This window comes from Panthera tigris, chromosome B1 (genome assembly GCF_018350195.1).
Source record: "Panthera tigris isolate Pti1 chromosome B1, P.tigris_Pti1_mat1.1, whole genome shotgun sequence".
NCBI lineage: Eukaryota > Metazoa > Chordata > Mammalia > Carnivora > Felidae > Panthera > Panthera tigris.
In genome coordinates, this window is record NC_056663.1 from 127109745 (window position 1) to 127124252 (window position 14508).

General features: G+C 33.8%; 1 protein-coding gene across 2 annotated transcripts in view; it reads right to left on the bottom strand.

Annotated features, from left to right (window-relative positions):
• GRID2 (glutamate ionotropic receptor delta type subunit 2) overlaps window positions 1-14508 on the bottom strand; it is a 1443376-nt gene that overhangs the window by 526634 nt on the left and 902234 nt on the right. For both annotated transcript variants that reach the window (XM_042984179.1, XM_042984178.1), the window contains one exon: window positions 10524-10643. In XM_042984179.1, the coding sequence (XP_042840113.1) occupies window positions 10524-10643 (120 nt within the window). The remainder of the gene's footprint in view (window positions 1-10523; window positions 10644-14508) is intronic.

Genomic DNA, 14508 nt, shown 5'->3' on the forward strand with positions numbered 1-14508 from the left:
ATCAGAATAGTAACTATACTGCATTTTTTTCCACTGGCCTTAAAATGAATCACATAGATTACTGCCCACTCGCAAACTGACATGACTTTAATTATTCCTCAATATGTATCCTACAAACATAATTTTACTTAATATTTACAATCCTCTTAAGAGATAGGTATTATTATTCACATTTTATAGACAAATAAATTGAGACTGGCTGAGTTAGTGGTCCTAAAATCACACAGAATTTCAACCCAGGTATGTTGAACAGCCAAGGCTATATACTTTTCCACATTACAATCTACTAAATCTAGCCTAGTTGTTAGAAAACAATCTTGATTCACAAATACCAAGGGTCTTTCCCTTGTGCTTAGAAAAATTACTCTAACTATTTGCTTGGAAAAATCAATCCACTATTTCCCTATGTCTATGAATTTCTGAAAATAAATTATACATAATCTTACTTAACCCTTAGAATAACTGATTATAGTTTTGGTGATCAAATGTCCAACTCTGCAAGGTATTGAGGATACATTGATGGAAAGGTTATAATCACACATCCATTTTCTAATGTGGCATGCCAATAATTAATTTGTGTGCACATACTAATTTTTCATTAGAATAAAAAACATGGTTCTTATATTCATAGATACAGCGAAGAATCTTACAGATTATCATGCTAGTATCCACATGTGTTCATCAGTTCATTCACAAATACTTAACAAACATCTACTATATGAATGTAAGAAATGAATAGTAAGAAATAGACATTCTTATCCCACAGAATTACATTGTAATGGGAAAACCTTACTGCAAACAAGTAAATACATTACATTTATATGTGAACACACATACACATATATTTTATACACACAAAAATGAAGATTGTATATATAATTACATGTATGCATATAATTTCAGTGAGCAGAAAGTGTTAGAAGGAAACATAAAACAAGTTAATAGTAAAGGTAAAGGCTATTTACATATTCCAGAACCAGAACACAGATATAATGTTGAAGAATACCAGGAAAACATTTAATCATTGGCCATTTGAAGGTAAAACTGTTCTTTCCCCTTCTATTTGCAAGACAGTAAAATATTTCAGTTTATTAAAAATGGACCAATGACAACCTATATAATACCCTTTGCAAAAACAGCTAGTTTTCCCAAGAATGCAAAATAGGTTTTATATTTGTGAATTTAATGTTGGAGAACCTGAGTAAAGATTCTAAATCTATCTGAGAAGCAATTAGACCTAGGAGCTACAATATCTCTGCGCTACCATTTTATTTCATCATCTTACATGAGAAAACAATTTTATGAAGATAGTAAGCATTACTATGCAATTAAGATGGGTTGTGAAACCAGGTTTAATCTATTTTTTCCTGGTCTTATCTTCCTGTTTGTGATAAAGATCAAAGACATAAGTCTAGAGTGTTAAATTTTAATGCTGAAACTCCATCTTCATAATAAAAAATGAGTAGCAGTGGCAAAATGAAACTGAACAAAGAACACTTCATATAAGCAAAAAAACCAAAACCAAAACCAAAAACCCCCAAAACAAACAAACAAACACACTGTGGAGAATTTCTCTTTTAAGGAAAGAAAAAAAAAACACAGATTGATACTTTATATTAAATAATTTAATCTTTGGTTTTTATGTATTCTAATTAGTTTTAGGAGATTGGATAGGATGTTATCAAAGTATTTTTCTTCTTGGAAATATTGTATTTTGATGAACAGAAAAAAGAACAAACATATTCTTGGAGAAAGTTTAAGAAAACAGAAAACCTGGATGATTTAAAAATTTGGCTTTGAGGTTTACCTGAATTTATCTTCAAGGGTACGGTGTCTAATACCTTGAAGGTACCATCTCTACTGAATGAAACACCACCTTACATCAAAGGAAAAGAACATGTAAAAAAATATCAAAGCAGAAGAGCTCTTCGTTTTGATCAACATCAGTGAACATTAGACAATCCTTTTTACATTCTCCTCAAATTCAGAAAAAAGAAACCTCCACTCATACAATGCCAAGAGAGCCGAGACTAGTCCAAAATTTGGGACATGGTCAATCTCACATTTAAATCCAAACAGACACAATCCTGTCAGTTTATGAGAGCTGACATTCCCCCTGCTCGAGGTGATAAGGCTGTGGGCATTGTATACACTTAGCCACTGGCAGTGGAATAAACACTGACAACTTGACAGTTCATCAATTGGAAAGCCATTTACTCTTTTTGATACATGGAGATACTGGGAGTGGAACATTAATTTTAGGCATATCTAAGTAAATCTGTATTGTAACTATTTGCATGGTAATGCCTTTACTTGATAGTATCTCAGAATACATTATATAAGGGTTGATGCTTATATGAAAGAACTGCCCCATTTATAAACAGAGCTAGCAATCCACAAACTTATGTACAGTACTTTTAAAATAACTTGAGAGGTAGATTTGGAGTTTTATAAATTCAGCAATTAGTTAAAATTGTAGTTTGGTAGAAAAACATTTGTGTTACAACAACAGGTAAGAAATTAAAATAATAATACAACAATTTTTGACAACAATGTAAAAGGTGCTATAAACATTACGGTCCCTTTTACATAAAATCTATGTAATGCCAGTGCACTGGGTGTTTCAATCCAATTTGGGAGTTGGAGCAAGGAAATATAAATAATTACAGGAGTGGTCTAATATTATTAAGAATAAATTAGACATAATATGAAGTATTTGATTGTTGTCAACTGAACGGCATAGATGACATATTATGTAGACTTTGAATTCAGAGTGGGGTGAAGCAACTCCATTGATCTTGTAACTATATTGACCTTGGAAGGCTAAATGAAGCCCACTCCTGCCATCCTCACATCCATGACTTTTTGAGCATCTGGAACCCATCCAAACCTTTGAATCAAGAATTTGGATGTCTCCTCAAACACAACTTCCTGGCTCTGAAGGTCTTTCATTTAATGCAAATCAACACACAGCCTCTTCAGACTTACTGAGGGCTCTGTTATTTCAAGCTATACTTTCTGCCTGTTGTTGAGACTCCTCCTGTGCATGTCCATGTTGGATTTCATGATTTGCCTCTTCAGCCATCACCCTGTCAATATGTTTACCCTCAAGGCCTCATTTTATTGCTATCAAAAACAACAAACAAAACAAAAACAATCTGATGAAATCTCAATCTTACATTACTTCAAATACACTCCGTCAACTAAATACTGTTGGGCAAAAATATATAACCATGTAGGTTAGTGCTGCAATGAAATCTGTAACCCCCAGAGCCAACAGAGCTTTTCAGCTACATTGCTGACTCCCCTCTATTTCTTGAAACAAATGCTTTCTTCTTAGCTGCTATTATGATGGGAGTAGTTCTTGCTTGCATTCACACCATCTTTCCTATTCTCTCCCTCCATCACTCTGGAAAACAATGCCCTCCATGCCTAAAATTAAGCACTCCATCTAAATGGATCCAATCCTCTTTCTCCCAGATCACTTTCTTTTTCAACAATCACCTTTCTTTTCTTTATCTTCTTTCTCTTCCTCTCTACTGGCTTAATCTAAACATTTAAACATACACAAATCTCTTACATTCTGAAAGTTTGCCCCCTCAACTTCATGCAGCCATTTAATGGCCACTGTCATAGCCAAATGGGTGGGCTAATACGATACTTACATTTACTTCCTTTGCTCATCACCTTCCTTTTTACTTTCAGACCTGTTTTTTCAACATATGGCATTACAACTCCGCTGACATTTCCTTTAAAAGTGACAATAAATTGCAATCTTTTTTGAGGTAAAAGGCAAGTTCTGGATGTGTCACATCACTAACTCATACAGGTTGCCCCTACTTAAGAGTTTAGTGACACACCTGAGGTCACTGGGTTTTAAGTAGCACAATAATTTGAATAGCCTGACATTAGCAGCCTCATTTCTAGCCCATTTGCTTTACTGTCTCTCCTCAGTTACTAATGAACCTTGAGTTCCTAAATCCAATGGATTCTCTTCAGCCTTTATGCTACTGCTTTTCTGCTACAATGCTGGCCCCTCCTATTTCTTTAAACAAACTCTTCTTAGCTGCTATAATGATACAAATACTATAGTTACCATCCTTGTGAATGCATACATATCTAATTATTAAATTGGGATAAGTGTTTATGTAAAACAGGAAGTATTAGGGTTATAAGTCTTTAGGAAAGTTAATCATAACACTACATGAAATAGTTTACACAAAAGATATTGGAAGAAAGAAGAAATCGGATGCAAAATGATTACGCCTAAACGTGGTGGTAATTATTGGGAGTAGAGTGGAAGGAAAACACCTAAGGGTTTGGAAGGAATTAAGTAATACTTGCATGAAGAGCCACTAAATGTACAAAATAATAGAATGTACAAAACAGTAGACTTAAAGGTAAATGTATTAGTAAATAGTTTTCATATAAATACATGAAATGCTCTGAATTTTAGGAATGAAAGCCAAATTAGTGTCAAATAATTAATTATATACTTCTAATAAGAATTATGTATGGAACAAAAGGATGCAGAAAAGTTTAAAGTAAAAGGATAGTAAAAATAAATGCCATCCAAATAGTAATGGAAAGAAAGTTGGTTTAGCTCTATTAATAGTAGACAAGATATTTTTTAGGAAAGAAAGCATTAATGCAAGTGCAAGTCTTCATAATATTTAAAAAAAACTTTTATATATTTATGTATTTATTAATGTTTATTTTTGAGAGAGAGAGAGAAAGACAGAGAGAGAGAAATTGAGCAGGAATGGGCAGAGAGAGAGGGAGACACAGATCTGAAGCAGGCTCTAGGCTCTGAGCTGTCAGCACAAAGCCTGACTCAGGCTTGAACTCACAAACTGTGTGATCGTGACCTGAGCTGAAGTCGGACACTTAAATGACTGATCCACCCAGGTGCCCCTATAATAATTTTTAAAATGCTAATTACCACACAAACTTCAAAAATGAAAATAAGTTCAGATCCTGAAGTGCTTCATATATTTAAAAAGATATTAGCAATTTTATGCTAATGTATAGAAAAAATAAAAGATCATAAAAATAAAACTTTTTGAGTTGACAAAAATTAGAAAACTTGACTTTTATTTTTTATTTACCATGGAAAGTAGAATCAGTCATTAAAAAAAAATCCCACAAAGAAAATTCTAGGCCCAGTTGGCTTCATTACAATGACCTATCATCTATGTAGTATTCTTCCAATACTACATAACTCATAGAGAATAGAAAAAGAGGAAACCCTCTCCATCACATTTTATGAGGGCAATATAACCTTAGTATCAAAATTCATGTGATATATGACATCAACAAAAGAAAGGATAAAACACATGATCATTTCAATAGATGCAGAAATGGCATTTGACAAAGAACAACATCCATTTATGATAAAACTCCCAATAAAGTAGGTTTAGAAGGAACATAACTCAACATAATGAAGGACATAAATGAAAAACCCACAGCTAATATCATCCTCAATAGGGAAAAACTGAGAGCTTTTCCTCTATGGTCAGGAACAAGACAGGGATGTTCACTCTCACCACTGTTATTTAGTAGTACTGGAAGTCTTAGCCACAGCAATAAGACAACAAAAAGAAATAAAAGGCATCCAAGTCACGGAGGAAGAAATTAACTTTCACTATTTGCAGAAAACAGTTTGCTGTTTCACTGTTTGCTAATACTCTGTATAGAAAACCCAAAAGATTGTACCAAAAAACTGCTAGAACTGATAAAAGAATTCAGTAAATCTCAGTATACAAAAGTCAGTGTACAGAAATCTTAAATATAGAAATATGCATTTCTATATAATGCAGCAGAAAGAGAAATTAAGGAATCACTCCCATTAACAACTGTACCCAAAACAATAAGATACCTAGGAATAAACCGAACCAGGTGAAAGACCTGTAATATGACAAGTATAAAACACTGATGAAAGAAATTAAAAATGACACAAAGAAATTGAAAAACATTCCATGCTCATGGATTGGAAGAATAAATAATGTAAAAATGTTTATACTACCCAGGGGCACCTGGGTGGCTCAGTGGGTTAAACGTGTGACTCTTGATTTTGGCTAAAGTCATGATTTCAAAGTTCACGAGATCAAACCCTTCATTGCAATTCTCTCTTTCCTCTTTCTCTGTCCCTCCCCCTGTTTACACACACACCCCTCAAAAATAAATAGATAAACATTTAAAAACTGTCTCTACTCCCCAAAACAATCTACATATATAATTCAATCCCTATCAAGATACCAATGGCATGTTTCACAGACCTGGAACAGATAATCCTAAAATTTGTATGGAACCACAAAAGACCCCTAATAGTCAAAGAAACTTTGAAAAAGAAAAGCAAAGCTGGATGAATCACAATTTCAGACTCTGAATTAAATTATAAAGTTGTAGTGGTGAAAACAGTGTAGTATCAGCACTAAATAGACACATAGATCAATGAAACACTTAGAAACGAACCCACAACTATATGGCCAATTAATCTTTGACAAAGCGGGGAAGAATGATCATATCCAATGGGAAAAAGACAGTCTCTTCAACAAATGGTGTTGCAAAAACTGGACAGCAATATACAAAAGAATGAAACTAGATCACTTTCTTACACCATACACAAAAGTAAATTCAAAATGGATTAAAGACCTAAATGTGAGACTTGAAACCATAAAAATCTTAGAGGAAAAAATAGGCAGTAACTGATTTGATACTCACTGGAGCAACTTCTTTCTAGATATATCTTCTCAGGTAAAGGAAATGAAAGCAAAAATAAACTATTGGGACCTCATCAAAACAAAAATCTTCACAATGAAGGAAACAATCAAAAACACTAAAAGGCAACCTATGGAATGGAGGAAGATATGTGCAAATGATATTATCTGATAAAGAGTATCCAAAATATTTAAAGGACTTCAAAAACTCAACACCCAAAAAACAAATAATCCAATTAAAACATGGGGAGAAGACATGAGTAGACCTTTTTCCAAAGAAGACATATAAATGGCTAACAGACACATTAAAAGATGCTCAACATCATTCATCATCAGAGAAATACAAATCAAAACTACAATGAGACATCAGCTCACACCTGTCAGAATGGCTAAAATCAACAACACAAGAAAAAACAGGTGATGGAGGGCATGTGGAGAAAAGGGAACCCTCTTGTACTATTGGTGGGAATGCAAACTGGTATAGTGATTCTGGAAAACAGTATGGAAATTCCTCAAGAAGTTAAAAATAGAACTACCCTATGATATAGCAATCACACTAATAAGTATTTACCCAAAGGATACAAAAATAATAATTCAAAGGGGCACATGCACTTCAATGTTTATAGCAGCATTATCTACAGTAGCCAAATTATTGAAAGAGCCCAAATGTCCACTGACTGATGAATGGATAAAGAAGAGGTGATATATATACATACTGGAATATTACTCAGCCATCAGAAAGAATGAAATCCTGCCATTTGCAGTGACGTGAATGGAGCTAGAGTGTATTATGCTAAGTGAAATAAATCAGAGAAAGACAAATACCATATGATTTCACTCATATGAGGAACGTAAGAAACAAAACAGATGAACATATGGGAAGGAAAAAAAATAGAAAGGGAGGCAAACTATAAGAGATTCTTAAATACAGAGAACAAACTGATGGTTGTTGGGGGGGGGAGGTGGGTGGGGGGATGGGCTAGATGGGTGATGGGTACCAAGGAGGGAACTTGTTCTAATGAGCATTGGGTGTTATGTGTAAGTGATGACTCATTAAATTCTCCTGAAACAAAAATTACACTATACGTTAACTAACTAGAATTTAAATAAAAACTTGAAACAAACAGATAAAAAAAGAATTAACATACTCCAAATCAATGATAAATTAATCACACTACTGTTGACTGCAAGGGGTCATGAAAGAAATGAATTCCAAATTTATTTAAGGTGTACCTTTATAACTGTTGGTAGTTAGGAGAGAAGGCTTTGGCAACTAAGAGTTGACTTCCAGCTGCCAGTGCAAAAGTAAAAGTCCCTAGTAGGGAGGGTGGATATTGATAGAGAATAATGGCACTGGTGTTGATGGGCAAGAGGATTTTCTTTTTCTTTTCTTGCTAGGTGCTGGGAAAAGAGTCAACTTTACCATCGCAGGGGCTACTTGCCCCAGGGTCTTCAGGGAAATACTCTTTTTTCAAGTTTTTATTTAAATTCCAGTTAGTTTACAGGGCAATATTAGTTTCAGGTGGAGAATTTAGTGATTCACCACTTACATAGGACACCCAGTGTTCATCACAACAAATGCCCTCCTTAATTTCCATCACTTATGTAACCCTTCCCCCACCTACCTCCAATCCAGGAACCCTCATTTTGTTCTCTAGAGTTAAGAGACTGTGAAAGTAAATGGAATTTAAGTAACCACTTAAATATATATATTTATAGCTCCTAGAATCAATTATAAAAACAAAAGACAACCCAAAAGAACAGGTACAAAGGACTTGAACAGGCAATTAATTCCAAAAGAAAGCTGAAGTGCCAAAAAGTATAAGAAAATATACAGAACCTTTATATAATCACTGAAACAAAAATAGAAACCATGAAGATACATCATTATATAACAAACAACTTAATAAAAACTGAAGTCTAATGAAACCAAAATTTGGTGAGAAGACAGGGCCACAAGAAATCATTGCATTGCTGATGTTATGAAAATTAGTAAATCTCTATGAAAATGGGTTTGAGGTTATACAGTAAAATTCAAGATATGCTTTCATATATATGTGTATACATATATATATATAGATAGATGTGTATATATATGTGTGTATAGATATATAGATGTGTGTATAGATATATAGATGTGTGTATAGATATATAGATATATACATATTTATGTAGGCTCTAAGCCAAGCTCGGAGCCCAATACAGAGCTTGAACTCACAACCCTAAGATCAAGACCTGAGCTAAGATCAAGAGTTGGATGCTCAACAGACTGAGCCACCCATGTGCCCCAATATGCTTCCTTGTATTAAGAAATTCTACTCCAAACCCACAGAAATATACGCACAAGTTCTAGAGTATATATCCAAGATATATGTCTAAGAATATTTATAACAGCTTTGCTTGTAATAATCTAAAAATGGATAGACACCCACAGTTGATTGTGACACATTCACGTGGTAGAAAACAATACAGCAATATAGAAATAAACTACATGTAATGACAAAAATGAATAACACAAACAGAATGTTGAACATAAGAAGCAAGAAAAGAGAATATATGCAATATTGAGTCCATTCATAAACTGAAATATTGGCAAAATTCAATTATGTTATTTAAGGATGCACATAGTGATAAAACTGAAATATTGGCAAAATTCAATTATGTTATTTAAGGATGCACATAGTGATAAAACTATATTTAAAATGTAAAGAAATGAGTATCATAAAATTCAGACTGATGGTTATACTAGTGAGAAGAGGGGTCAGGGATGTATCAGGGAGAAGTCTGTGGGGGTGTTTAGGATGCTTGATATGTTATAGTTCTTGACCATAGTAGTGGTGTTTCCTTTAAAATAATTCAATAAACTCTCATTGTGTTTTACGCAGTTTTTATGTCTCCTACATTTCACTAAGAAACAATAATTAAAAACACATTAGCGTAGTTTCTACTCCTCTCTAGCATAAGTTTACTGGCAAATTTTTACTGCGGATTAGAATATAACTCCTTACTTTGTTTTGTCTATATTTCTGTGCAGCCTGCATGTCAGCATTGGAAAGAAACACCTACGGAAGAACCTCTTATTCTCAATTCAGCCACCTTTATACAGTTAGAAATTTACAGTTGTGAGCTCTGGAAGTGCATTCAATCATCTTAGATTTTTTCCTACCAAAAATATATAAAAAATGGCAAATCCCAACTATAGACAAGTAATTTCTACAGGGCCTTTTATATTTGTCCTTGAGAAAGCTATTGTACCAGTAGTTCATAAAACATCCCTTATTATCACTCACCTTCTTACATGTGGTCTGTGGTATAGAACAAGAGCGAATTTCCTACAAATCATTTTCTACTTATTACATGACAAGGATAGAATTTGAATTCCTGTAATGTCACTTTTTAGAGTAGACTCTCCTCTTACTATGTGAAATTTATCAAAGCTCTCATTCTGATTTTGTGCATGTTACAAGTTAAAAACCAAGAAGATATGCATTCTATAAATATTAAATCCACTATTTTATAAAAATTATTATAATGAATAGAAGATGATGCTAGTTCCCTAGGAAACCATTAGATTACATTTTTTCCTTTAATCATTCTAGGCCATAAATGGAATGTATTGCTTAATACTTCTGATAAGTATTTAAGGTCATTTAAATGCGTAATTCTCCCCTTCCCCTTCTCTTTCAAACTACAATATGAACTTTAATACCTCCTGTAACCATATTGCATGGAGTAAAATCAAACAAAATTATAGCTGCTTTAGGAAAAAAAAAAAAAAACATTTATCAATGTGTCTAGTCTTACTTTGCGAACACCTCGGCCAAGCTCTTCTCCATAGTTTGTTCCAAGAATTTCAAAGTGGACATTGGGATTTCCTCCATTATCTCCAAATTCTAGCTCTCCAGTCAACCCACTGACTCCACCCTAAAGGAGAGAAAAGATACTGATGTAAGATTTCAGAAGAAGTAGAATAATAACAACAACAACACTAATAATGAGGAAGAGGGGTGGAAAAGAAGGAGAAAAAGTAGCTGTAGGAACACTATTTCTATCTATAAAATCAATATCTCAAGCACGCAATTATTAACAGGCTTTTTAAAAATAGGTGCACATAATAAATAGGAGAGCAACTGAAAGGTAACCTCAGGAATAACTTAATCCAATCTCATCCACATTATAAACAAGGGAATTTAGATCTGAAGAGTGAAATGACTACTCAAAATGACACCATGTTAGAACTGAGACTAAATTCTGGGGTTGGATTTTTGCCACCATATCTTATGAAATGCACAGATTCATTAGTCAGAAAACAAGATGCTTCTGGAGAGCATAAAATCTACTCTGGAGATAAGTTTTGACAATATTCTTTCTCTAGCACAATTCTATTCTAATTTGATCTAAAATTGTATCTGGGAATCTTAAAAGCCATGGTTTCTAACTGATTGGAGACATTTTTTTTTCTTCTTTAAATATCTTTTCCAAATTAAAAAAAAAATTAAAAAGCTAAATTAGGCTTGAAATCTGTTTTTGCTCTTAAATAGTAATGCTGGCTGTTGAGATTCATTGGGAATTTCCAAACTTCATCTTTCATTCCACGTGACAGATGTTCATTTCCCCAACAGATGGCAATGTAGGTCATACTTCTCTCATTCTTGTTTACCACTCTTCTCAGTTTAGTTTATATGCCTTCACATTATTTAGAACTTTACAAATGAAAATCATATTCCAAATCACTCCTATACTAAAGCATTTTAACTTAGAATTTTAGCCTGATAATCACATTTATTTGGAAAAATTATCTGTTTGAAAATTGCTTCAATTATCACCTCTCTGATGCTGATACTTAAGTATATCTCATTTGCCATATCTTCTAACTCAACTTCCAGTCTTTTTTGGCAGGTTTTATGCTATTTGCTACAACTTCTATTTCATCTGTGTCTTGTAGGCCCTCATATGACACTACATTCAAAACAGATATTCAATAAACCTTTGTTTACTCATTAATTTCAGTATTTACTTCATTTTTGCCACAGCGATAATCAACAAAACTGATTCTCCACTATTAGTTTTTAATTTTTTAAAAATGTTTTTATTTTATTTTTGAGAGAAGGAGAGAGACAGGGTGCAAGCAGGGGAGGGGCAGAGAGAAAAGAAGACACAGAATCCGAATAGGCTCCAGGCTCTGAGCTGTCAGCATAGATAGAGCCCGACATGAGGCTTGAACCCAGGAACTGCAAGATCATGACGTGAGCCGAAGTCAGATGCTTAACTGTTGGAGCCAGCCAGGCACCCCACCACTAGTATTTTTTAATAAGCCAGCTTCTCTTTTATTATCTAGTTTTATTAATAAAAATATGTTGGATTTGATATGTCTATGCTCTTCTCATATATGATTATGTTAATACCATGGATTTGGGAGTTGGGCTTCCTAAATTTGATAAATGGTGGCAGAATCTACTTGTTGGTGAACCTCACTAAGTCATTTAATTTCTCTATGCCCCAGTTTCTACATCTGTTAAATGGTAAAATAATAGTGCCTACCCTAGAAGATTATTATGTGTTTTATAAAACCATACCCATAAAGAATATAGAGAAGTGCTTGAAAAGTGGTGAGAATTTAATTGCTATCATCATCATCATCATCATCACCATCACGATTTCTACATGATTATTTCATTCTTTAATTTTAAAGACTTTCCAGTTCTTCCAGAAATTGTAGGCATACTCCTGATCTTTTTCAGCTAGTTTGCAACCCTAAGGTTTCAAAATTTCATTATATGCTTAAATCATAACATGTTTTTGGGAATGGTTTTTGCAAATTTTGACTCAATTACATTTCACTGATTAGTGATTGGGGGAAAAAAGTGTTAAAGCAACTGGTCTAAAATCCCATTCACTTCTTCTACTGTTACATGTGTTGAGGAGGTGAGTGGTGCAGGCCAGGGGGAGAAAAAAAAAAGAAAGGAGGTTGCCTTTGTCAACTGGACCTCCAGGTAGAGACTAGTAATATTTAGTAGGAAAAAGAGTCTGTATCTATAAAAGTCCTTAGCAGGATGTCCTGTGTAGTAAATAAACTCAGGATCTGTAGAATAATCGCTTATGGCTGCCAGGAAAATGTCCTAAAGCTTTACACTTTCTAGAGTAAAAGTGGAGATATTTCATAATGTAAATTATGTGGGGTAAACCAATAAAACTTTCCTTAAAGACAGAGTGTGCGTGTCCAATGTGGGAAGAAAGGATTTGGAGAGCCATGTAGAACACCCCACAATCTCTCTCCTCTGTGTCTCCTGACTGCCTGTATCTTTGATATGGGTAAATTAGTCCATTATTGCAAGCCAGGTTGATGCTTTTTACTTTATTTACTAAGTAATAACATCTCAACTAACCAAATTACCACTTAAGAATTTAAAGACTGGGGTAAGTACAGTGGATCTTATTATCAGTAATATCTCTAAATGGCAAATACTGTAGGAGTTTGACAAATATAACATATTTTTACACATAAGTTCAAACTGTTGGTTTTCAAAAATCTTATTAGAGATTTTCTTGTCTTCTTTCACACATCTACCCCAATAATATCTCCTAATTAGACAAGAGTTTAAATTTCTGTCTTAGTACTTATTTCTAGGGAAAAGAACAAAAATATTATAACTCAGTATGACTGCTACATTGCAAAAATGCTATACTCCTGACATTTTTAGACTTTTGAGCACTAAACAGTCTAGCACTATATTACTATTACTCCCAATCAATACTCACGTGGTCACTCTAGGCCAGTGTTTTTATCCCTAGTTTGTATCTGGTCCTGAGCAAGTTAGTCTACTTACATTGTATACATGGTACAAAACACACACACACACACACAAACACACAAATCAAGGGACCTGCATTTAGTTAACTGTGACCTCCACTTACCTTGTTCACCTTTTGACTCTGTAATTTATCTTCCTTATGTTCCATTCTTAATGAGATGTTAGCATGTGTAATCAGTAAAACCTTTCCTCATGAAGACATAAGGGATGCTTGAGAGGTTGGTATTTCAAGAAAATAAACCCTTTAATTGAAGCCCCTTGTTATCCGGCCCAAACTTAACCTCTCTGATTTTTTATTGCTTAAGTCTATTCCCATGCTTTTGAGCTTTTTATTTTTATTTTTTCATCTATCCTCAGATCAACTTTGAAAACTGAGCCTTGATAAAAATATGTGCTGGCCAGGTGGTAATGAGCAGTCATTATCTTTGTACATGCACAGTTGCATTTTTTATCTCTTTGGTGACACAGCAGATTCTAAACAGAAGAAACTCATGGGACACTGATAGTATGAACAACACATACAAGTAACTTCTACATGTCCTTTAACTGGACAGTAAAAATTGCTGCCAGTGTAAACCTTTTTTAAAATATCAAGTGAAACTGGTCTGGATTTCATCCTACCCAATCTTTATAGAAATACCAGTGGGTATCAAATATAGAAAGGAGAAAGGAAGAAAAATAAAATAAGGAGAATCAAAAGTTGGGAATAATTTACCACTGGATCATCGGTTGCTCAAAAGGCAATAGTTTGTTGTTCTCCTATAGATAGGGTATGCTGGGGAAAAAAAGAAGAAGAAAAAAATATTTGCTAAGAATTTATGTGTCTCTATTACGAAGCTGAAAGACTTTTCCCTATGCTTGAACTGCACGGTAACTTAGAGATACTTTTGGAGGATCATCTGGAACATCAAATATTTATGATACTCATCTAATTTCCTGATACATATTTCTAGATTCCTTAGAATGTGCAGACATGT